Raw genomic sequence first — 26,263 nt, forward strand, 5'->3', positions numbered from 1 at the left:
GTTATCACCAAATCAAAGTTTGCCTTAGTGATGTCCCAAAAACAGCTTTTCATACCCATGATGGTCATTTTGAATTTTTAGTAATGTCATTAGGCCTTACAAATGCTCCGGCAACCTTTCAAAATTTGATGAATGACATTTTTCGACCATTTTTACAAAAATTTCTCTTGTTTTTTTTTATGACATTCTTGTCTGAATTAAAATTATGGAAGAACATGTACATCACCTTAAATTAGTATGGAAACACTCCAATAGCACCAATTGTTTGCTAAATTTTTTAAATGTAATTTTAGATGTTATGAAATTAATTACCTAGGGCATTTAATCTCTAAATATGGTGTTAAAGCCGACCCCTTAAAGATTGAATCTATGCTCCATTGGCCTTTTACCTAGAAACATCAACTCCCTATGAGGATTTTTTGGCCTTACGTTTATTAAAGTAAATTCATTAAGAATTATAGCCTAATTGCAGCCCCTCTCACTGCCTTACTTAGAAAAAAATTCCCTCATCTGGTCTAACTCAGCAACAAAAGCCTTCCAGGCCCTCAAACAAGCTGTCTCTTCCCCACGAGTTTTAGCGCTCCCAAATTTTACTAAGCCTTTTATCATTCAGTGTGATGCGCCAATTTGTGGAATTGGGGTCGTGTTACTGCAGCTTGGAAGAGCCATTACATTCATGAGTTAAGCTTTAAGGGGAAGGGTATTACATTTATCTACTTATGAGAAGGAATTAATGGCTTTGGTTCTTGCTATCAAGAAGTGGCGACCAAATGTTCTAAGGTAGAAGTTTATTGTGTAAACTGACCAAGAATGTCTCAAATATTTGTTGGATTAGCGTATTGGCACCCTAACATAGCAATGATGTTAACTAAATTACTGGGGTATGATTTTGAAGTTCATTATAAAAAAGGAAATGATAACTATGTGGCGGTTGCTTTATCAAGGCAAAATGAAGGGGAAATTTTTGCTTTAACTACATCAGTGGCTACATGGTTGGCAAAATTGAAAGATGACTATACCACCTCACCCGAGTTGATTACACTACTGAGCAGAGTTAATCATAGCAAATATACTAAGAAGGATGGCATTATCTTCTATAAGGGACAAATTTATGTTGGTGCTAATACTCCTTTAAAGGAGTAGCTTATTCAGCTAGTGCATTGTAAGGGACTACATAGGGATATAAAAATTTTTATCAAGGAATGTGACAATTGTCAGAAAAATAAAAGTGAAAACATCTTCATTCCAGTCTGTTTGTAGCCCCTCCCTATTCCAACAAAGGTATGACATGATATTTCTATGGATTTTATTGATCAAGACTTACCTACATCCCAAGGCTGCAGTGTTATTATGGTGGTAGTTAATTGTCTTACGAAGTATGACCGTTTTATATGCCTCACTCACCCATACACAACTTCTAAAATTGCCCACATTTTTATGGATAATATTTTCAAGCTCCATGGTATGCCATCCTCCATAGTTACAGATAGGGATCCCACATTCACTAGCATTTTTTGGAAGGAATTGTTTAAGATGCAATTTCATTACAGTTCAGTTCGGCTTATCATCCACAATCGGACGGTCAAACTGAAATTGTCAACAAATGTGTTGAACAATATCTTAGAAGTTTTATTACAGACAAGCCTCGTAATTGGGCAAAATGGCTTTCCTTGGTAGAGTGGTGGTATAATACCAACCTTCACTATTCCACTAAACTAACTCATTTTGAATCTCTCTATGGCTACCCCCCCCCCAAAAGGTTGCTCCTTTATTTTTAAGGTATAATGCAAGTTCAAGCTGTAGACGAGACTTTGCGCACAATGGAGGAAATCAGTCGACTACTTCAACAGAATTTACAGTTTGCACAAGAACGCATGAAAAGTTTTGCAGATCTAAGGCAAACAGAACGTGAATTTGAAATTGGAGATCATGTTTACCCGAGGTTGCAACTCTATCGACAGCAGACAGTGGTCACTCGGCGCAATCTAAAACTATATCTTTGTTTCTATGACCTTTACAAAATTCTAGAGAGGATTGGCACTATTGCGTATCGATTGGATTCAAGCCATTTTTCATGCATGCTCTTACTTAAAGAAGAAATTGGGCAGCAACAACGTTCATTCATCACCGTTACCACCAACCACAGCTGATAAAACTTATAAACCAGAGCCAGAATTAATCTTGGACCGTCACATGGTGAAACGGGCATCATCAAGCTGGAGCAAAAGTCTTGGTCAAATGAAGGGAGCTTGTTGTCGAAGATGTGTCGTGGATGGGCTATCACAAATTGGCTAAAGACTTCATTGACCTTGTGGGCAAGGTCTTGTAAGGGGAATGAAATGTTATGGACCAAGCCCAATTGGGCCAGTTGATTGTCCAGTTCATCCCTTGTTCTATTGCTGAGTCAGTTTGGTATTAATTGTCAGTTTTATGTTGTTAATCGTGTCCCTGGTGTAATGGTCTTATGACTAAGTCCTTGTTCTGTTTAGTTTAAAAGTCGTGGGTTCTAAGATGATCATTGTTTAATTTTAATGGTCTTTTATTAGTTTGGCCATTAGTCAAAATTACTGTAAATTAGTTAGTAATTGTCTTTAAATATTTTTGAAAGTAATGAAAAGGAGACAGTGAAGTTGTAGTTATTTGTTATTTTTCTGGAGGCTGATAACCTTGAATCAATCAATTCCTTATTTTTCCCACCATAATAGCATCACACTTAACAGATAGGATTGCCTGGTCGGGGCAGAAAACTCCCAAATTCTTGCTTTTGATTTTGCTTGATTCTTCGTAGCTCTCCAGACCCTTTTTATTTTCCTCTCTCTTTTTGTTTGTGCATAGCATGGAAAGAAAATGAAATGAAAGGAAAGGAAAGCCACCCAAGATTTGGAATTGGACCAAAAAATGGCCCAAACAGAAGATTTTTGATCAAACACGGATTGTCTCTGGCCAAAATAGGGGGGACCCAACCACATTTCATTTTACAATATGCTAATTCTCCCTCTCTTTTCCAAGTTTCAACAGTTGAAGAGAAATAATTATTCAGTTATTAGGAATCACATAAAAATGATAGTATCTTGTTTTTGAAAATGTAAATTGACTCAAATGATACAATGCATTTGTATCCCAACAGCATATAATGAACGATTTTTTCCTAAAAAAAAATTAATAAACGAATTTCACACTTGGCTAAAAGGAGGTTTAAGCAATAGAATTTCTACATATACCTCCAATATATAAAAAAAAAAAATTATTAAGAAAGCGGTAGACCAAAAGGAAAAAAAATCAGAGACATTTTTTTTATTATAAAATTAATGAATTATGATAATTTTATATAAAAGTAAATAATCATATGTAAAAGAAAAGAGAAATTATATTTGTAGTGTTAGGGTATACAAGCTCCGCACTCTTTTTGGAAAAAGTAGAGAAATCTATAATACACAAAAAAATTATTTTTTTAATAATAAATCCTACTTTTTTTTCAAAAGGAGTACACATGACTTGTATATCCTAAGACTATATCTAGCATTACTCGTAACTTTTTTCAACAAAAAATAAAGGGAGGTGCATGATAGCTTCATTCTTCAACAATGGCCACCATGAACAAATCGTAGATAGATACCACCAAGTCCAAAGATATTTCTCAAATGTCAAGATTCTGCAAAATGAAATGGTATCCCTCACATTTTAATAATTTATCCATCGCGTCAGGATGTATTTAACAAAAAATAAAGCTTGCAATCCAAGAATACATTCAAGACCCATACACAGATCTATTTATTGTTTCTACATTGGCAAAAAGTGAAAAAAATGCAATTCTCAACAAGAGAGAAAAATTGGATTGAACATTCATTGATAAAGACATTCAGATTTGAGGTTCTCTGCGATCTTGATTTCCCAACGGTCCTCATTCTCAAGCAGCTTCTCTTTGTCATAGAGAAGTTCCTGCAACAATGGAGAAAGATAAGAATCTGATCAGTTTGTTATTGGATTATTGACCTATGATTTTGCAAAAAGCATGCATACTAACCTCGTGAGTTTATGTTGCAAACTCAAAATTGGGCCCTTCAACAATGGCATCAACAGGGCATTGCAGAATCCACAATAGATGCACTTTGTCATGTTAATGTCATACCTGGAAAAATACAAATATGCGAGAGAGAGAGAGAGAGAGAGAGAGAGAGAGAGGGATAATGGGGTGAGAGCTAGCAAGATCATTCACCAAGTAGTTCTACGGCTACCATCTTCTCGCTCCTCCGCTTCAATAGTGATTACTTGCACAGGACATATCAAATAAACAACAATTGCCTTGTGGGATTAAAAGACATACCGCTACCAAGCCACATCAATTACATTAGAAAAGTATATTGAGATGAACTTTAACATAAACTCGCCATTGATTAAACATTCATTTTTAAATATTTGTTAATCCCATTCATTTACAATAAGCCCAGAATAAACTGGTTGACGGCTCAGCAAGAGAATGTATTGCGCACATCCAAATAATTGTTACAACAAGTTCGATTCACCAATATTATTTATTCCTACGAAATGATTTCAACTTGGGCTAAATCAAGTTTCTTGTATTCTTGTTTGGATCAATGTACTAACTCCATGTATCAAGCAAATACAGATCTCAGACTTAGGGATTCCTCACCGGATTGTAATGGTTTTAACAAGTTTTTGGATGTAGTCAGCAATAAAAGCAGCATGGCAGAATAAGGATACCGTTAATCAATAATGGATGATCATATCCACATCTCCAACTTCTAAGGTTTTCAAATCTAAAGGAACAACGCACTCAGAGTTTGTGTGCAAATTAATATGTACAGCATACTTAAGTCAGAGACTTTAAATGGGGCACATATGACAAACTGGCCAGAAATCAATGCATGGTTCCAAATATCAAATGAGAATCTTTAAATGCAACCATAGGGCCCAGTCTCTAGGCACTTCTAAGACGATTAGGCCAGCACTGCCCATGCCAACCCATGAGTCCATACTTATATAGTGTTAGGCTAATTCAGCAAGGGCCCAAAAGACTTCATGTGTGTGAGTGTGTGTGTGTGTGTCTGCAGGTGATAGAGATAAAATACTACAATCCTCATGCCCTACTTCTCCAAGGTTTGGTTCAAAAAAAAAAATGTCAATTAAACTAGATTAGTCACTAGAAAAATAATCAACTCTTATTGCTTCACAGAGTTTGCATGCAATGCAACGTTCCTCTCCAGTTGGGCATCGTCGGAGGGCATGTTCACTACGAAATCGTGGGCTCAAAGGGCCCTTCTCAAATAGATAATTGATCTGCAAAATAAAATTTAGAAATTTATATCACAACTTTATGCAATCCAAGCTGAACAACTGGTGTAGAAAGACACTTTTTTAAATAGGATGGTGTGTAAAGACACTTACAGTAACTTTTTTTATCAAAGAAGTATTTGAGTGTTAGCATTAGTCCCCGAACCATTTCAATGAAAAACAATGTGTTATGCTTCGCTCAAAAATTGCAATCACTCAAAAGCATCAAATAACTGTACATTACACATTGTAGAAACATGAGTTAAATAAATAAAAAACACCAACATCCCCAATTCGTGTTGTACATACCAGAACTCCAGTCTTTCGAAATCTCCTTTGTAAGTTGTTCTCTTTCTTCATCATCTGTAGTAGGTGGAAACATACATAAACCATATATAAAAAAATATAGTTTATGCAGTACAACAATAGCTCAAACAAGGCAGTGAGAAAATAAAAAATGATAAGGTTGTCCAAGGTGATTTTTGAAGAGGCTTTAGGATAGGTTATTAAGTCCAACAAGAAAAAATAAAATACTAAGTCCCCCCTCTTGGTAAAGTTCTTTTAAAAATTCACAACCAAAAGAAAAAATCCTCTCCACTATCTCAGCCGGTCATGACAAAGAGGCTAACAACTACACAACCATAAATCAGTATCATTGTTTTAAGCCTACAATATGAATCATACAAGGTTATGCATATCATATAACTTATAGATCTAACATTTAATTCATCCTTAACACAATTCTCTGGGATTTTCTCTTCAAAATATCTTAATTAATACATAAAGCATGGATATAACCAGAAGAGCAAAGCAAACCTTTTTTGGTGCTATATGGGTGAGCACCAAACCGTTGCCCATAGTTGTGTGAACCCAGCAATGCTTGTCCAGGAGCAACCTACCAATGGAATATTAGAGAAAAACGCATTAGACCGTGTGACATCCAACACAAATTGAGGGCCACAAGAACACATAGATCGAAATTAAGTCCTTGAAATAACACATTGATTGGATGGTGAAAAATCATTAGAGCATTAATGATAATAATGTAAACAAAATAATATTGATAATATTTTCAGAGAAAATATTATGCCTGTTGCAGCCCAAATTGTGTAGGGGGTAGGTAACTTGGGAGGTAGCTCATACAAAGTAAGCAGAATGATTCCTCCTTGAGTTAAGTCAAAATGAACCTAATGCCTTTTTTTATGAAACCTAACAGTTATCTTAAAGCTTAAATCAAGAGCTCGAAACATATTTTTACAGAATTTTCGGACACAATAACAGATATTTGAATCCATACGGTCACACAACATTTTACCTTAAACCTCTACAAACTTTCCTTGCTCTGATATTCTTATCCTTGTCTCAGTTTACACAATTTTTAGCATACCATCACGATATATACTACAATCCTCGGTGCACCACTGGACTCGTGGTACATCTGCTGAAGTGTCGCACTGCAATATCATTTCATAAATGTTCATCAATATCCATCTCCTTACAACAAAAGATTAGGATTTAGGTCATTAACATTTGTCGACGGGGACCTAGCATACTATCCACGATGAAATTGTTGCAAAACTATGAAACTTATAAGACTTCCGCTTCTACCTTTCTTTTTTCTTTTTTCTTTTTTTGATAAGTATACTTTAGCTTCTACCTTATATGGAAATTTCATTATTTTCATAATATTATAACTTCGAGCACTACTACTAGACTCAACAAAGCCAACTTTTTGCTAATGTTTACCTAAGTTGCACAATAATCCATTATAATAATAATTATAGCCCAAGATCATTTCACTGGCCAAATCTGGCCAGCCCCTTGGCCTGGCTAAATATTATTTTTAGACTAAATAATTCATTTTCTCGCTGCCTGTTGCTCTCTCGCGCAAGAAGAAAAAGTGAAGAAAAATTGTGCAAATGATGTTTGCTACAATCTTGCTGCCTGCTGCTTTCCTCTCTTTCAGTTGAACAAAACTCAAGCTCCACCGAAGGATAGCTGTTGAACTCCAGCAGCTGCAACCACTGAACATCATCGACTCCCACAATCGCCACCGTAAGCCACGCTGAACTCCATTTTTCTTTTTTCTATTTTTTTCTACGATTGCCCGTCGACTCCATTTTCTAGGATTGCCCACCGTAAGCCCGTCGACTTCATTTTGGAATTTGAAATATGGCATTCACAGAGTCTCATCTGGGTTTCTAGCCGTACATCTCAAATGTAAAGAATATGTGCCTATATGATTTGAGATGTTTTTTAATAAATGATTTTAAAATTTTAGAAAGTTTGGGATTTTTTTTAGAAAATTCACAAACAAGGGTGGCTTGTGAATTGAGGTCTAGAACAAAAATTTAAATAAAATCGTTAAATTTTAAAGTGACATCAATTAGGTCTTGTTTGGTTTTACAGATAGTCTCGATCCATCTTATCTCATCTCAATATTTAAACATCATTCAAACACAAATATTTTTAAATTTCAAATTTTTAAAATTTTCATCTAATCATTACCTAATCATTATAAGTTTTATAAATTTTTAAACAAAACACAAAAAAGAATTTAACTTTTTCAAATCTTAAAATAAAAATTATTTTCTAATAATATTTAAATTTTATAATATTTTTATTCAACATTTTCCTCTCATTTTTCTCAAAATCCCATAAAATATCTCAACTCAAATTATTTCACTAGTATTTATAAAATATCTCATTAGTATTTATTTCTTATCTCATCAAATGAGACCATTATATTATTTATTTTTGAAAGAATTGTACTTCACTCGTCGTTATTATATTAGATCTATAACATTTATCATATTTTTTACATTATTTAACTTTTTTTTTTCAAGATACATTAAGGATTTATCATTTATGGCCCAACGATTGAGCCGGTGACAAATGAACAGCCACTTACTTTAGATTTAGGCATAGTTTGTACAAAGATCTCCAATTCATTTTATTTTATCTAATTATTATAATTATTTTAAATTTTTATATAAAATAAAATAAATAATTTAATTTGTTCAAATTTTAAAATAAAAATAATATTTAAAATATATTTTAATAATATTTTATTTAATTTTTAATTTTAATTTTAATTCATCTTATATCATTTACAAAAATAAACGATAATGGTTGGATGGGAGCATATCTACAGTAAAAATGGTTGTCCACGTTACCCTTTTCAATCAGACTCAAACAGGTTGCTTTACGTGCCTACGTGGCGTCGTTTCGCCCGATCTAAATTGTATTTTCGTGGGTAGGGTTTAAGCTGCCTTCCTCAGGCCCCCACGATCCAATCACATGAACCTCTGAACCAGAAATGGCCTCGTTCTCCAGATCAGTTCTAACGGCTGGTTCGAGGTCCCTCGCCGCTCGTTCCAAAACTCCAAACCTTAAATCCCTGTGCCCGAAACCCATTCCCTCTCCTGCGGTTTCTTCATCGACGAGAGCCATCCCTCGCGCTTCAAGGTATAAACTTCCGCAACATCTCTGCCTATGTAGTTATCTCATACTTGTAATCGGTATTTATATTATTTGACTTTTGCTATTTTTTTAGGATTGTTTCGGTGTTGGGGAGCATCGAGTCAATGATGCCACTTCACAGCGCCATTGCTTGTGCTCGGCTTAAATCCAGCATCGCCGTCGATTCCTCCTGCTGGAGCTGTCTTTCTCAAGGTACTTCGTATAGCTTCATTCACCTCATATTTCTTTCGATGATACTCACATGTTTCTACCGAATGTTTAATGATGGTATGAATCCAGTGCTACTAATATTCATATGCAATGAATATTGGCGAAATAAGGGTGGTTAATGCTTTTAATCACCAATTTCAATGTGGGCTTGATCTTTAAATTTGATTCGTGTATTTATTGGTGGGGTAACCTACTCAATGCTATTATTGATATGATTGTGGGAAATTACTTAAAAAAGGAATCATCATTTATACTTTTATAGCCTGATCCTTATTTTCTAATTTTTAGTTTTCCCTAGAATCTAACAAGGATAATGCTGATTAAGGCAAAAACATTATACATCTTCATGTAGATTCGTATTTTTGTAGTCAAATGTGATTAATTACTTCTTTCTGACCCGTTCTTGTATCTTTATTCATATGTAATTATGTTTATTCTGACCTGTTCTCCAATTTGTTGACACAGGACTTGCAATGCCATTGTGACAGGGTCTTGCTGGATTTTTTGGGACAATAAATGCTAGGATATATTTCTTCATCACTCCGTGGATAGGAGGAAAGCCTTCTAATGTTAATTTTTTGTAATCTGTATTGAGCAGTAGTAGATGCAAACTTCTTTACCCAACTTTCAAAGATATTTTGCCTTTTTTAAGTTTTGATTTTATTGATTTTTCAAGAGCCATGGATCATGTGGATACGTCATTGGTACTTTGAGTTATAATATCCTTTTAAGTTACTGTTAAATGCGGTGTGTTTATGAGGACTGGTGATATATTCTCCAAAATTCTATAGTTTTCACACCTTCACTTGACTTTTACTACGATTATAGGTTATTGTAACTTATAAAAAAAATTATAGATTATTGTTACTAATTCATCTTTAAAACGTTATATTGCTAAACTTTATGTTTCTTTTTTCTTGGTATAAGGTAGATAGAGTTACTTGTCTGTCTACACTGTATAGAACTTACAACACATTAGTGACAAGTACCTGCTCTAAGCAGTAACTTGAACATGTGGGAGATGTGCTGCTGTGTTTTTGCATCCCATCTGGTTAGACCCGGCACTGAGCCTAGGCTTTGTATCCAACAATGTTGTTGAAGGCTCTTTGAGGAGCTGTTTTTTCAGTTGGGTCATTCCTAGGCTTCTGGTATGGACCTTTCAAGATGCTTTGCTTTGTGAAGGAAATTGCCATTTATATGACGGTAAGTTCTGAATGTGTTGTGGAAGGTATAGGTTTTCAGGCATAGCAGATATGTGATTTCATGACTATATGTAGTGATTTTCTCTTTCAGTGTACTAGCTCCCTATTAACTGTTGGTGTTTTCTATAAAGAGAAGACATTCATAGGTTTTTGGCGATCAGATTTTTGCTGCATTGAAGCATTGGAAGTGCAGATGTGATTTGCTTGATTCACATCCCTGTTATCCATAATGCCTGCAACACAAGGGTCGTATATCATTAGGGTTGAGCAAAAATTCAAAAATCCGAGTCCGTTTGAAAGTCGGATTTTTCTTTTTGTTTGAAAGTCGGAGTCAGAATTGGAGGTGGCATCGGACCAACTCCAACTCCAACTCCGACTCTGATATATGTATTTTTCTATATATTAATCATATATATTTTATATAAATAGAATGTATGTATTTAGTTAGATTCAATAATATACTAGTAAGTAGTATGACTACTGTATGACCTAATTATTATAAAATAATATATTTATACTATAATATAAATAGACTAGATTGATTAATAATAGTTTAAACTTTAGTATATGTAAACATAATACTATGACTACCATGTAATACTAATGTATAATAACACTAGTATAATAACATATAATACTAAGTCTAGTATATAATTAAGTTAGAATCTAATATAATAACATGTAATACTTTTAAGTTTTGTATAATAACATGTAATTAAACACTATAGTATAAGTATATAATAGGAATAAGTTAAACATTAGTATAAAATATTAAAATGAGTTAATAACATGTAATAGCATAGTATAATAATAACATGTAATTAGACATTAGGCACTAGTTAAATAGTAATTGTTCATAATCAATACTAATAATTAAACTTAGTGATAAAAAAATTATAAAACCCAAAAATAAAAAAAAAATTATGGTTAAAACAAAGATTGAAATTGATAAGGGTTTGGTTTATGGGGGAAAAGAGGGTTTAGAAGCCCAAAACCCTCGCAGCCAGGCCCAAAACAGACACCATTTTGACTCTGAACACCTCACCACAGCCACACTATTACATTAAGAAAAAATCTAAATCACACTCTACTGTTTGTAGAGTCCCCAGCACACTCAACGTGCTGGGGTGAAAAAAAAAAAAAAAAAATATCTTCACAGTGTGCTGCGGCTTCCGGCTGCTCCCAAGCATTTCTCTTACATTAAATGACGTTGTTTTTAATTTTTTAAGGGTAAAATGACGACGTTTCACATGTTTAGAAACTTAACAGTTAACAACCTTCGTTTGATCTCATCACTTCTAGTGTTTGGAAACATTCAGAGTTCACCCCCCCTCGATCTCTTCTAAGAAACCCTAGGTCCCCCATCCCGTCGCCACCGTTCACCCAGCCCGTCGCCGCCTCTCTCTCTCTCTCTCTCTCTCTCTCTTCTTCAGGTAGTGCCTTTTCTGTTTGCAACCTCACTCTCCCGTCGCCACCTATGTGTTCCCTTCGCCATTGCCATCGCCACAACTGCCACTTGCAGCCGGATCATTCTCCTAAGTCCCTCTTCCTCTGCCTCTTTGTCTCTGTCTCTCCTAAGTCCCTTACTCTCGATCTCCATCTCTCGCTTCATCTCCATCTCTCGATCTCTGTCAATTTGTTGATGTTAATTTGAGTGTACAAATGCATTTTGGGTGATATTTTGCTTCTAGATTTTGGGGTTTGTGGCTCCAAATACACTCCAGTTCCGTCGGAGCGGAGTCTGCGGTGGTTGAAGTTGGAGTCGAACTCCGACATGAAATTAGGAGTCCGATTGAGTCGATGCTCAACCCAATACATCATGTTACCTTGAATCGAATTTTGAGCTCACAGTGGGCATAGTTGAGAAACTTTGTTTTTCATCTTTGATTTTGTCAATCTAATCATATCTTAATGCTACACATTTATGTAAACTATTTAAAACTTGTTGCCTAATCACACCAGAATCATAAAAATTGCAATAGCATTGCTCGGCATAATTATGTCAAAGCATTTCATCATTGTAGGGTTCCCACTAGATCCTTCTAGGAGAACACGATTTAATTGCATCAAGCCCCATAAAGGGTTTGATGGTCAACAAAGCCTAGATCTTTTGAGGTTTTTTATCTCACAATTTCTTTCAATGAACTTAAAACTTGAAAAAGCTCAAAACGAGGATACCAACTTACTAGAGAGTGTGGGCCTGCCTGATAGGGGTGGGCTCTGACTCCGTCCACCTCCGATTCCGATTGGGGTCGGAGGTCAAAATTCCCTCCGACTTCGATCGGAGTCGAAGTTCGACTCCGATCGAAGTTCGGGGCTCAGAGTTGGAGCTCAAAGCTCTAATTGGAGTAGCAAATGGGCTTTTTTACACCCATTTGCCCTACTCAGACCCACTTGCCCTACTGAAAAAATAAACTTCGATAGGCCCAATATGTTTAATAATTAAAAAAATCTAAAATGCTGTAAAAAAATAAGTTAAAAAGCTAAAACTTAAATACAATAACTAAATCAAACTACAAATCGTAAATCATAAACTTAAATTTAAAATTACAAATGGCAACAAATTTAAATTTACAGCACCAAAATATTAAATAATGTCATAGATTTTATTCAGATATAAAATAGCCACAATGCCCCACATCAATCTTGGACAGTCCATGCATTTGAGTCGATGACTCGATAGTGATTTCCAATTTTCTTGCATGAAGTTTTAACTTTTATTGATCAGATGCAATATGTTTTCTTTAGTCATTTAACTATAGACTTCTAAATCATCAGCCAAGTGATATTATGAACTCACCTCCACATCTAACTCTGAAGAGTTTTGCATGATGGTAATCATCCCATGGTGTGTCGGTCTCAAACTCTTAGTCATCTACAATTAGTCTGGAGTTTACAGCTAGATCTACAAAATCGTATAAATTATAAATTAAATAATGAAAATATTAAAATTATGTAAATAATCATTTAAAATCATAAAGTTACCTAATTCAAGCCTATAACTCTCGGCATCAACGGTATCTATTCCAATGGGCGTTAAAACAATTAACAAACAACCGTCATTTTAAATGTTATAATAATTATCTACAAATTGGAAATACATTGAAAAGGAAAAACACATGTGTCTAATCGTGTTTGTGATTTTAAAAATAAATAAAACACACAAAAAATGAATGTCCGCTTGAGCCACACTCAAGCGAAGACTCAAACGAACAATCTGTTTGATGTTCGCTCGAGCCACACTCAAGCGAAGGCTCGATCGAATAATTTTTGTGCTGTCGCTCGAGCCACACTTGAGCGAAGGCTCGAGCAAACAATCTATATGACGTTCGCTCAAGCCATACTTGAGCGCCACTCGAGCGAACGTCACTTGAAACAAAAAACTCGATTTTTACAAAAGCTAAATCTCTCATTTCTTAAATTTCACAGCCTAAAAATCAAAATCATTTAAATAAAATTAACAAAAAAGTTGAAATGAACAACAAATCATACACATTTCACAAAGGGAGTTACAAATCACATTTCATATTTTACAATTACACAGAAGAACAACAAATCTATTGGAGGAGGAAGTTACAAATCATTCTTACAATTATTTTGGTGACAACAGAGTCGCAAACGACAGCCTTAGGTGACGATAGACGGCATTCAGAGCTCAACTGAGTTTTGCAAAAGTGAGGAGCAGTCTGTCATGCAAAACTAAGGAGGGAAGAAGGCGTTTTGGACCCCTTCACGAAACAACGTCGTTCCGCTTATTTTTTAAAAAAGTTAAAGTTTGGAATTCCAAGCCCATGCGGGCCCGACTCCGACTCTGAACCCGAACTCCGATTACTGGACTCCGACTCTGACTCTGAATTCTATAAATTTTGACTCTGTTGGAGTTGGAACTTCGTCGAAACTCGGACAGAGATCGAATGTTGAAAATTTTGCCCACCCCTACTGCCTGCTGCTCTCTATCCTATGGGGGCTTGTGTCCGTGAGCTCCATGTGCATTTAACGTGAAATGCGAGAGTAAAGGATCTACTTTCAGTGTTCCACGTTTTCTTGTTTGGAAAGGTCAGGGATTTGCTTGGATTCTGTAACAGAAATGGCAAAAAATGAACAAGAAATTAAGAGCATTTAAGACGTGTTAAGTTACAATTTGTAAAAAAGAAAAAAAACAGTTTAAAAACCAGATGCCAATGCTTATCCTCAAAAGAAAGATTGTATTTAAATGAATGTACAATAATAAAAAAAAGCATTTGATACGATTCTCGAATAGTGTATTTGATTTAATTATTTTTATTCATATGGTAATATTTAATATCCTATCCAGACTAATTAGTCTTATTTTCTAAAGAGCAACGTGCAATTATGCCTATGATATTCTTAGAATAATTATTATTAACGTCGTGTTTCATATATTTTTAGATCACATCTCATCTCTTAGGATTCCAAAAAGCAACCCACCATTGCTCGATCATCTACCGAGTCTGAGTATAAAGTTGTAGCTAATACAACATGTGGAATTCTGTGGTTCCAATCATTGATAAAAAAACTTAGTATTTTTCTTCTTGAGCCACCTACTTTGTGGTATAACAATTTGGGTCTGTCATGCATTCTCATACTAAACATGTTGACATTGATTATCATTTTATCCTTGATCTAGTGGCATCCAAAGCTCTCAAGGTTTCTTTTGTATCTAGCAAAGATCAACTTGTTGAAATTTTACTAAATCACTCTCTACAGCTCGATTCACTCTCTTACGCTCAAGCCTCACTATCTGCTCAGTGCCGATTGACTCGCAGGGGGCTGTTAAGGAAAATAATTCCTCTGAATCAGAACGTGATGGTCTAAGAAGCACCAACAAAAATATGGAGGTAGCTCTAGAAGACTCTAGGAAAAATGCTGCACAGTCAGATGGAGAAATCCTAGGCGTCAGAAGGAATATTCTAAATATTCCTTATAATAGATTCTATTATTGTATATTTGAGATATAAAATATTCCAACTGTGGAATATATTTTTGTGATAAGACTATAAATACATTGTAAACATCCTATACAGAAGGATGAAGGGACGCTGTTTACACTATGAATGAAGCAATACTCCTTTGAGGACTTTCTTCGTACACTTGCTGTGCTGTGATATTTTCATACTTTATCAGAATACAGTGCAAAACTAAGCATCAAATATTGACATATCAATATTTACTTTTCTAAAGAAATTGATTCAGCGCGGATGTATTTTTTTAAAACAAAAAGATAATGGACCTGATTTATAGTAGGTATTAACGTTAAATTTAATGTTTTATTATTACTCATATATATATATATATATATCTATATTTCTCTTACTCCAAAGTCTAAAATTTTGATAAGAATCAAGAATTCAGAGGATGCTAATTCATGAATTTGTATTACATGAAAACGGATCATGAAGTCTCGCTGCAGCTGAATTTGTAGCCAAGACCCAAGTCTAAGATAGAAAGGTCTAAATCATTGGCCTATCAATGATTGACACCCACTTATCTAATTTCCATACATTTTGCAATGAAATACGAAGTCATAAAAGGCTTGATTACTTCTGTACGCAACATGGGATAGATCTCCATTTGCTGCATAAGATACCCAAGATTTTTCAAATATTGCATGGAGATTGTTAAGCAAAGTAGGACAACACGTTCCTCATCACTTTGTCCAATTTTCATGCCTTACTTAACAGGGAATACTTTACCTTCATAAAAATAAAGCATTTGCAGCTTTACATTCCCATGATATTAGAGAAATCTCTCGTATGTTCATAAATCCTCTACACCCAATAGCACAAAGCTGGCCGTCCTTTTCAATACATCGGCCGTGTCTTATTGTATGAGTTGCCTTTCTAAAGTTTTTCCCCGTCTTTGGATAAGATCCGAAGAATATCTGATACAGTGCGACCCCACTTCTACGGCCAAAACCATTTTGCTTGTCAATTCAGACTTCGGAGGCTTTGGTGGGTCTTTGTCTAGTAAGATGTAGCCCTTTGCGTGGCTACAATTTTTTCCGTGGAATCTCAAAGCTCTGTTTTTTTCACTTTTTTCTTTTGGAGGGGTCAGTCAGTACTCACACTAGAAGATCAAATTCGATCACCGGCATTTAGAGGCTGCAAAGAGAGAATTCAAGATATTTGCGGTGAGTTTTCCTGGGAATCAAATAAATTGTTGGCGTGGGTTATTTGTCGTCAATCGACGGTATTTGGTTGGAATCTCTGGGGTTTTATTTTGTTTGTCTGATGTATCATCAAATGGTTAAGAGTACACTTGTTTTGTTTAGCTGCAACTTGAGCGACAACAAATTCTTCCAGTAGCATTTGGTTGCTCTGGTGACGATGGTATTTTCATTTTTCACTGTCGGTGATTCCTACGCTTTTTCTATTGAAATATCTTCATTTCCAATTTTTTATGTTGGTGGCCTTTTTTCCCGTTAGTTGAGCTTGATGTGATTTTTACTTCACCTCAAATTGGGTGTGAATCAGTTTTGAAAGAGACACGCATTGTTCAGCTTTTGCTGTCAATATATGCTGGGTTTCACCCTAGTATCCTACTGTTCTTTGGATTTTTCTCTTGTGGTTTTCCATCTTCTTATCCCTTCTTTATCTTTCCTTTCTGCTTCTTGTTGGGTAGTTTGTTCCTCTGTTGGCCTCTGATCTGTGTGATTATCTTATGTTTGTGTGTGCGCGCAATTTATTCAGAAATTAGAATGTTTTCATCTTAAAGGTGATGTTCCTCTGTTTAAGCCCTCTATCTTGTTAGGTTCCATATATAGTTGAGTGTAGACCTCCGTGTCCTTTCTATTATTTCTTTCTGATAGGTGTGCTTCCTGCCTGAACTTGGTTTCGGCCGTTATAAATTAGAAGTTATTTTATTCAGTTATTGCTCTTCACATAGACTCTGCTGTTCATATCTGTTTACACCCCCAATCCCTTATCTTGAATACTGATTGGGGTTCTGCTTTCTTTTGTTTGTTGGTCTTCCAGTGTCCAAACGATGCTGTGGGTTTTCTTTCCTCGCTTGAATTTCATTTGTATCAATTGTCCCAAAATCCTCAACTCAATCGAATCAATTGAAGTGGACAGATTTCTCTGAGGATTAAACTCGTTGGGGCCATGGAACATGATTATGCAACGTCTAGTGGAAATGGACGGACTAACAATGGCCACATGGTTATGATGAACTCTTCTTATCAACCCAGCGCCAAGGTTTCTCTAACTTGGCTTGATTTGAGACTTTTTTATGTTCGAGTTAGCAAATGTGAAATTGATGATTCCACTCCCGAGTACCTCACAGTCAACCATGTTCCCCTCAACCGTGATACTCTTCTTGAAGTCAATGGTGTTAGAGCTAGTATATATTCTGATGGGGTGTCAACTCTTCTTAGAAGAGATCGATTGGATAAGAAGTCTGAAGAGGCTACTTTTGTGAGTACTGATAGTATCAGGATGACAGGAAGTGTGAAGTTTGAGGTCTTCGACAAGGATCTTCTTGTGTTGTCTGGAATTTTAGAATTGCGTAATCAGAATGGTTCTGTCAGGGAATTGAATAATCAAGGTTGGGCATGGATCATGAATTGTAAATCTAATGTAACTGTGGGTACTGGCTTCTTCAAGGGAAAGCAATTGTTGGGGCCAGAGTTGGCTTCACCTACAATGGAGGTCTACATTGCAGGGTCCTGTTCGGGCACTCCAATTATCTTAACAAACGCTTTGCAACTTACTCATCGAAGGAAGCATGTGAGGAAGGGCACGTTGGTTGCAATACCTGAGTATGAAGCGACTGAAGGGCAGAAACTTGTTCCTTCCATGCTTGCTTTGCAGGTAGGGGTTCAATGGTTAGCATCTTTTTAGTTTTAGTTCTATTCATCTATAATGTTAAGTATTGCATTATACCGCCCACATTTGATCCCATATTTGTTGCCTAAAGTTGACTCACTTTAGTAGTTCTTGTTGCAAAAGTATGGGATGTCTTGACATGTTTTGAAGCTAAGAATTGATACGGTGCTACTCTTTTGTTTTGTGGCATTATTTCAGCGAGCTGCATAACAGAAGTATCATTATCTTTCATGGTTTTCCATGTAATGTTTGCTGACATAAACAACCCTGGAAAGATTACCTACTCTTTGCTGCAACTGCATAACCCAAGCTTTTTGAGTGGCTTCCCATGATTATCTTCTTTGCATTTCGCATGTTCTTCACCATTCCTACAAGTTCAGTTCGTGTGTCAAACACTTGCAGCTTTTGGCCCACATCACTCTTAGAACCCATTCTGATTTAGTGAGGAGGTATAATCAGCATGACCCCAGACTTGGAAGGAGTAGAAAAGTTATCTCGTAATTCTTACATATCACGTGTATTCAGTCGAGGTTTAGAGTTAGCTTATAGTGGAGATAATCCAATATCCCTTGTGAGGCTTGATTTCCATCACCTACAAAATCTTGGCCATTATTCATTAACGATAGTCTAATAGAGAGATCACCTGCTGTTCTGAGCAATCGAATGATGCTGACCCAAGAAAGAAGTTTTGTGGGAGTCTCGGGAATTCTCTCGGTTTAACTTCTCAGTTTGTTCATAGCGTTCTTTCTTTATCTGCTAAATCCAGTATCTTGTCAACCCCTCCCTTCTGCACTGTTTGTTTTGCTGCTATTGCCAATTTCATTTGTATATGAGCTGATCTAGAAATATGTTGCCTCCTTAACAAAATTGCCAATTGCCAATTTCTTTATCTTGACGCTTGAATAGGTACAAAATCTTTTAAACCATATTGGAACTTTATCTTCAAAGTGATGTCTTAATATGAAATTCTGTGTCTAAATTGATTAGCTGAAGTCAACTTCAGGATTTCTTCAGTGCCTAGTTGGTGCAATAGCCCGAGCATGATGGTAATTGATATTGTTACCGCAGCTAAGACTTAATTGATTTTCTTTCATATGATTTCCATAATTTGGCGGCGTACCCTACTTGTCTCTTATAGTTGGCATTTACCTTGGGGAGCTAAGAAACATTTTGTCACCTAGGATATCTTTGTAGTTACTTGCATTATAAATGTTCCTTCCCATAACCAGGCATCCTGCTTTTTATGTCATTTTGACTTTCACAGATGTCAGAACTCCCAAACCACAAACCAGAAAACGAAGACACCTACAATAGCCAGTACCCTGGAACAGCATATTTTGAAGGTGAAGATGAAGAACTTTCGTGGTTCAATGCTGGGGTAAGGGTGGGTGTTGGGATTGGTCTTAGCATTTGTCTTGGAGTTGGAATTGGAGTGGGCTTGCTGGTTCGAACCTACCAAGGCACCACCCGTAACTTCAGAAGGCGGCTACCATAATCCAGGCTTTTCCTGTTTGCCCATCTTGCCAAATTCCATCCATTCAACTCTTCAGTGATGAAAAACAGTTAATTTGGTGGTACTTTTGGCATGTGTCTGTTGTCATTGAGGAGGCTCGTCTCTTTGGAATCAAGTGCAGGAAATGCATGACTTCAGGCCTCCTTGGTCTCTCCTGGGGCTAAGCCTTTCCTCTAGTAGAGAAGGACCACTGGTTTTGGATGAACAATCACGCAAGCAGGAAATTTGAGATCCTCGTTAGTATGTTGAGATCCTCATGTAAGTTGTGCAGTCTACAGCGGCCTTAAATATCTGTGAAGTTCAGCTGCTTTTGTTTTGTAAGGTATTAATAGCCGTGAGGTTTTTGTAATGGAAGGATGTGTAGGATGTAGATCCCCTCGACTGCTCATGACTCAGACTTCTTTATACTTATTTTGCATCTGTTAGCTTTGCTTGATGTCTGTGTTGTAGCATAATGTGCCGTGAACATGTTAAACTAAGAGTGAGAGCGGACACAAGATCAAGTCACTGCTAGTGTTAATGCAAAATCCAATCAAAAGCTGTAAAAAGTGAATATTTCCGATATATGTATACAAATTTATATTATTGGTTCTTTGTAACCTCTCAATTTCGTAGAGTTAGAACGAAACTTCCAACTTCAAATCCTGTGATCATAGAGGGCTCCTCGTTTCTGGATTCTATTAAAAATTATGTATACTGAACCTTTTTTTTTTACAAGTAGCATGGCTCTTTTCCATCAGAAGAATTTCTCAAACTTCGTATAGAAGTTACTAGCTAATTCTGACAGCAAAAATGATTTTTCGCAAAGGCTGATTATTATTTCTTAGATTTTTGGGTTCAAATCTGTTATTTTCAAATACTCTGCCTCTCATTATGAAAGGAGTGTGAAAGGGGAGTCTCATCAGTTCGCAATAGCCCTTGTGGCCTTGTCTAAATGGATGCTAATATTCACAGTCCGCACAAAGCTCTATCCAATGATGGTGTTAGTATGCACAATATTTGACAGAGAAGGCCGGGCATTGTGTCTAACTAAGGTTGTCTGTCCATGGAGGTCGAGCCGCACGGCGGAACCAGGTGTTGAATGCTGTGAACAAGTGAGGGCAATCTTCAACATTTCGAGTTGAAAAGCTGAGGCACTGCTGCAACAGCTCTTGTGCATCTGACATCGGCAGGGTGGAGATTATTCTCAGAAATGTCTCTTCCAGTTCCAGGTACGGTGATCTGTTACTAGGCGAGACATTTTCCTTGCATACAATAAGAACGGGAAGCCAATTTTTCACTAGCTTCTTTCTAACCTGAAAAATAAGAGAAGAAAATACATAGGCATGGTTTACTTGGAGTTTAATTTTGATTAAAGTTGATAAACTGGTATATAAGTCAAGTACCATCAGATCAAAGGTCAAGGAGTACTCAGGACACAAAGAGTCTGTCTTAAATAATCTAAAAGCCTGTACCTCTACCATGAGAGTGATTGCATGTCCATTGGCCGCCAAGACTACAGGGAAAACCCAGTTTTGATAATTTTGATGTGTGTGTGTGTGTGTGTGTGTGTGTGTAGATATATGACTATTAGTAATCATGTTAAGGAGGCAAATGGGTTTACGTTTTTTATGATGAGGAATCATGGAGACTACAAATGCAACATGTATTTTACCTGGTTAAGGAGTACTCAGAACACAAAGATTCTGTCTTAAATAATCTAAAAGCCTGTACCTCTACCATGAGAGTGATTGCATGTCCATTGGTCACCAAGACTACAGGGAAAACCCAGTTTTGATAATTTTGATGTGTGTGTGTGTGTGTGTGTGTGTGTGTAGATATATGACTATTAGTAATCATGTTAAGGAGGCAAATGGGTTTACGTTTTTTATGATGAGGAATCATGGAGACTACAAATGCAACATGTATTTTACCTGGTTAAGTAGTACTCGGAACACAAAGATTCTGTCTTAAATAATCTAAAAGCCTGTACCTCTACCATGAGAGTGATTGCATGTCCACTGGCCACCAAGACTACAGGGAAAACCCAGTGTTGATAATTTTGATGTGTGTGTGTGTGTTTAGATATGTGACTATTAGTAATCATGTTAAGGAGGCAAATGGGTTTACGTTTTTTATGATGAGGAATCATGGAGACTACAAATGCAACATGTATTTTACCTGGTTAAAGACCAGTGCCGTGTAACCCATACCCATCATGGATCAGGTAAATCATCATCTTTTTACTGATCAGATGCGGCCCTAAAAATTGTTGGCACCAAAGGCCTCAAACCTTGAACCTGGAAGGAACATACCACCAAGACCAAGGCCCTTACCACTTGAGCCAACTCCTAGATGTTGAAATGGGTTTAATGGAGACAAACAGACGTTATAAGCGAGCAAACAATGAAATAAAAATTAACCATTTATGCTTCAGCTTGCGCAGGGCAAGTGGTGGCTATGAACTTTGTGGGTAGATGTGAACCAAGGGAAATAGGGTTTTAGCTCCTCACACTTTTTTGGTGCTATTCTTGCATTCTTCCAAATCTTAACTCTAGAATTAAGATATAGCCTCTTGTTATTATTTGCCCAATAAATTTTCCTCCAGAAACTCAACAACATAAATCCACCATGAAAATAGAACTAACTTATCACGTAGTCTAAAGCGGTTCCAATAGGTTAAAAATGACCAGTCCTATTACCAATTGGCCAGTGTTTTGCCCAAATCTAAGAACTCAAGATCCAGCCACCAACTATTAAGGGTACCCACTAAACTATTTCAACCAGCACGTAAAACGAATACAATAAGAAAGTTAGTCCATCGGCAGACCGGAAGTACCTGTCTGGTGGCCAAAATGTTGCCCGCAGCGACAGCATTGGCGAGCTTCGTGGTGCATCTCAGCACAACAACCGGTAACCCTGGCACGATATTCCTCCACGCATCGTCACGAAACGCCCTCTGAAAATCGGCCGTGAATGCCGCCTGGTCACTCCACTCCTTGACTGCCGAATCGGCCACCCTCAGCTCGATCATCCTCTCCACCAACCACAGCAAATGCCTGCCGTTCGTCATCGCCTTGTGAAGATTGAGCCTCTGAATCGCCTCGGTCTCGTTGTGATCCCCTCTGAAGTCCGGGCTCGAGTATTCCTCCAACGACTCCTTGACGACCTTCAAGCTGGTCTCGAACGCGCTCTCCAAGACCCTCTTGGCAGCCTCCCTCGACGATAAATCCCTCAGGAGCTTCGCCACAAAGGCCTTCACGATCGCCATGTTCGGATAGTTGTGAATGGCGGATAAGACCAGCCCGTGCAGCATTTCCTCGCACAAATCGGTTTGACCGGGCGAAACCCTGTCGAGAAGTTCCTTGCTCTCTTCCTCTTTCAGGAATGGGATTAGACCGAGAACTCGCTTCTCTTCGTCCTCGGTCCAGGGCACGGCCTCGAGGAACTGGACACAGGACTTGACGCAGTCCTCGAAGAGGAGCTCGAGGGCGACGGGGAGGAGATCGAGGGCGGTGGAGGCGCTGTCGATGGAATTGGAGATATCCGAACAGTAGAGGAGATGGAGGACGGAGAGGTGGGACTGGAGGGACCCGGTGGTAGGCGGGACCCCAAGGTTCAGTTTCAAGGGTTTGAGATTGGGATTTTTGCCCTTTTTCTGGCCGTGGGGTGGTTGCCACCTGTCGGATAAGAGGGCGGAGAAGTATTTGGAGCGGTGGAGGACGTGGGAGTGGAGGTAGATCTGAACGTCAGAATCGGAGGCTGCGGTGATGGTGGTGGGAGAGTCGAAGGGAGAGGGTTCAATGAAGAGGTGAAGGACGACGTCGGCGGTGGAGCGGTCGTTGAAGAATACGCCGGCGGTGGAGGTGGGATCCAAGCGCTGCCGTTTCTCGGGCCCATCTATCATCATTTTCTCGGCTACAGCCCGTAGGAAAAGGATTTGGTTGGGGTTCTTTTCTTTCCAGATACAACTGGGAGAGACGCCGAGAAAATGATCTTACAAAAACAGGAACCGTCTTGGAGCTTTGGTCAGGTGAATCAGCTGCGTTGTGGACCACTCATATTGTTCCTTTTCTTTCCATTGCATGGCAGTGGCATACGATGTTTAGATTAATTATTGATAATCGAGAAAATATAAATATCAGCCTATTGTTTTTTTTTCACTCAATAGATTGAGTGAAAAAAAAAAAAAAAAATCTGTGTGGTGTGCTGCAATTTTTGACTGATGCGCAGCACAACCCTTAAACTATTAATATGTTACGGCCTTTACAAATAAATATCATTCAATTATTTAATATTATATTAAGAGTGGTGGTACATTTATTTACAATTTTATTTATATTTTTATTTGTAAAACTTATTTTTTTAGTTTTTTTTTAAATTAAAAATATTTTATAATTTTTAACATATCAATAACTGATAAATGAAAAAATAAGTTCTTTATAAATTTTTTTTAATACATTTAACATTTTCTTTATATTATTAATAAAAAGTATTAAGAATAATGTTTCTCTTTCTAACTTTGGATCAAATCCTTACAATTTAACAATCAAAGCCAGTGTTTTTTAATACATAGTATTTTATTTTTATGTGATCCTTTTTAATTTGATAAAAAAAATAATGTAAGTTTATTAAAGTAGGTTGATTATGATATTTTGCAAACTCCCAAAAAATTCTAAAATTTTATTTATAAAGTGAGTTGAATAGATTATTGAATCGTGTTAAAATCAATAGAAATTATGATTTTTTAAATGTAAATTGAAGCATTTTCTAAATGAGAAACGGTTGGGCCGGATCCTCACAATGAATAAATAAAACCAATTGCAGCTTATCTCTCCCATTAACCTTCTTTGTTGCTCTCTTTCTCCCTTCCTCTCTCTCTCTCTCCTCAATAATTTTCATCCCTCTCTCTCCTCAAAGCAACTGTTTTTTTCATCCTTATCTCTCTCTCATGTCCATACAATGCAACACATCCTTGCAAGAGATTCGAGAAAATAATATTGAATAAATTAAAGAATGAATAGAAAGTATATGTGAGCTTTAATGGCTTTCTCTGGTAGAATTTCAGTAAGAGTGAGTAATTAATGTTTTCTAGATGGACGAAAAAAAATCTAGATCTGGGTTTGTCCCTACTGGTACGTCTTTTCCATCATTATTTACGCAAAAAGTTTTATTTCGACATTATTTTATTTTTTTTTTTTTTGTAATATTTGTTGTGAATTGATCTATATTGATTATATATTTTTTTCTTATTTATAAAAAAAATTATAAATAAAAATGAAATTTTTAAAAAATGAGTTGAGATGAATTGTAAATAATAATAAAATGAATTGTGAATAATAATAAGATTTATGAGTTAAAGTTATTGAATAATAATAAATAATAGTGAAATGAGTTGAAATAAATTAAGATAGACTGTAAATACAAATGAGACCTAAATGAAGAATTCTTAATAGAAATAGAGAGGGACCTGCTCATGAGAGAGGAGAGAGAAAGGGAGAAAGCGATGGAAGGTATAAAAGTTGCCTACAATCAATTCTATTTGTCTTTTATAAAAAAAATATATACTTGTCACAATATTATTGGAGCGTGTAAATATCTTCTTAACAATCATCCTTTTTGAAGTTTTTTCTTTCTAAATATTTGAAATTATTTTTTCTCGACAAATATTAAAAATAAATCACAAGTAAACACTTTCCAAGACGGATCCGCTCCATTTGCCAATGCCAAGTGTTCTGCTCCATATGCCCAGTCTTTTTCAAGGAACAATGGCTTGATTTGAGGAAATATAATAATCTTGAGAAAATTTAGTCAACAAAACAATAAGGATTAGATATTAAGAATGTATTATGAGCACAAAGTTTTGATACAATTAATATATAATTATTTTCATAATATAATAATATCTTTTTGAATTTAAATATGTTTAAATAAAATAAAATAAAAATAAAAAGAAGAAGAAGCAGCTACACAACTTGAACATCTCGACACTGTGTGGATCCATGATCTATATTTTGTAATGAGTGCAAGATCTAGATGGCCCTAAACACATGGGTATGGTGCCAAAATCTACCGTTAGTGGGTCCCAAATCCCAACTCCCGATGTCCAACGGTCCCCGCAACCAACCAACCAACCAACCAAATCAGTTCCGACGGACGCAGAAGCTCCTCGTATCGATCTTAGCATTAATTAACTCTATTCCTTGTGCCCATTGAATTGAATTAATTACATTGCACTGATTTTGGATCCACTCTTAGGTTTTGGTTAGAGGTAAAAAGAAATGAGATGAAAATGAAAATTTAAATTTTAATATTATTTTTATTTTAAAATATAAAATAAAATAAAATTATTTATTTTATTTTATATAAAAATTTAAAAAAATTATAACAATAATATTAAATAAGATAAGATAAATTGTAAAAATAAACTAGACAAGATATTTTTCATTCTCTTTTGCTAAGCAATCAAAAGCAAGGACATGACCTGAGTCACGACCCAACCTAAGAGCATTGGCATTGGCTTCTTCAAATAACTTTTCATCTCTAAATTTAAATAACTTTATCAAAAATTGACCCACATTGAATTAGCTAAAGACTTTTCATCTTAAATATTATCTACAGTAAATTCATACTTTTCTTCAAAGATAAAAAGTACTATTCCACCTCCAAATGTATAATTTATTAATTTCGGCCCTCTCCCGCGTTCTTTTTCTCTTTCTTCTTCTTTTCTTCCCTCT

The 26,263-nt window shown here is 36.2% G+C and overlaps 3 protein-coding genes and 1 pseudogene across 5 annotated transcripts; 2 read left to right on the forward strand and 2 right to left on the reverse strand.

The window, feature by feature from the left end:
• Positions 1-3,843: 3,843 nt before the first annotated feature.
• LOC108984323 lies at positions 3,844-6,730 on the reverse strand (annotated as a pseudogene).
• Positions 6,731-8,531: 1,801 nt separating this feature from the next.
• On the forward strand, positions 8,532-9,728 carry LOC108984325 (protein NONRESPONDING TO OXYLIPINS 2, mitochondrial-like). Its single transcript, XM_018956240.2, has 3 exons — positions 8,532-8,760; positions 8,849-8,967; positions 9,451-9,728. The coding sequence occupies exons 1-3, from the start codon at positions 8,612-8,614 to the stop codon at positions 9,468-9,470; spliced, it is 288 nt and encodes a 95-aa protein (XP_018811785.1). The 5' UTR covers positions 8,532-8,611; the 3' UTR covers positions 9,471-9,728.
• A 6,402-nt stretch (positions 9,729-16,130) lies between these two features.
• On the forward strand, positions 16,131-20,141 carry LOC108984327 (uncharacterized protein At1g01500-like). 3 transcript variants are annotated; one of them, XM_018956242.2, is made up of 3 exons: positions 16,131-16,338; positions 17,183-18,019; positions 19,299-20,141. In XM_018956242.2, the coding sequence occupies exons 2-3, from the start codon at positions 17,312-17,314 to the stop codon at positions 19,527-19,529; spliced, it is 939 nt and encodes a 312-aa protein (XP_018811787.1). In that variant the 5' UTR covers positions 16,131-16,338; positions 17,183-17,311; the 3' UTR covers positions 19,530-20,141. The 3 variants fall into 3 exon arrangements, with proteins under 3 accessions (XP_018811787.1, XP_018811790.1, XP_018811789.1); XM_018956245.2 differs by lacking the exon at positions 16,131-16,338 and adding an exon at positions 16,353-16,537 and having other exon boundaries at positions 19,299-20,139; XM_018956244.2 differs by lacking the exon at positions 16,131-16,338 and adding an exon at positions 16,590-16,922 and having other exon boundaries at positions 19,299-20,139.
• A 311-nt stretch (positions 20,142-20,452) lies between these two features.
• LOC108984326 (BTB/POZ domain-containing protein At1g63850-like) lies at positions 20,453-23,611 on the reverse strand. The gene is made up of 2 exons (XM_018956241.2): positions 22,366-23,611; positions 20,453-20,842 (listed from the first exon to the last, which is right to left on the reverse strand). Exons 1-2 carry the CDS (start codon positions 23,434-23,436, stop codon positions 20,573-20,575), a joined length of 1,341 nt encoding a protein of 446 aa, XP_018811786.2. The 5' UTR covers positions 23,437-23,611; the 3' UTR covers positions 20,453-20,572.
• Between the last annotated feature and the right edge of the window lie 2,652 nt (positions 23,612-26,263).

The sequence above is a fragment of the Juglans regia genome, chromosome 16 (genome assembly GCF_001411555.2).
Source record: "Juglans regia cultivar Chandler chromosome 16, Walnut 2.0, whole genome shotgun sequence".
In the NCBI taxonomy this organism is placed as follows: domain Eukaryota; kingdom Viridiplantae; phylum Streptophyta; class Magnoliopsida; order Fagales; family Juglandaceae; genus Juglans; species Juglans regia.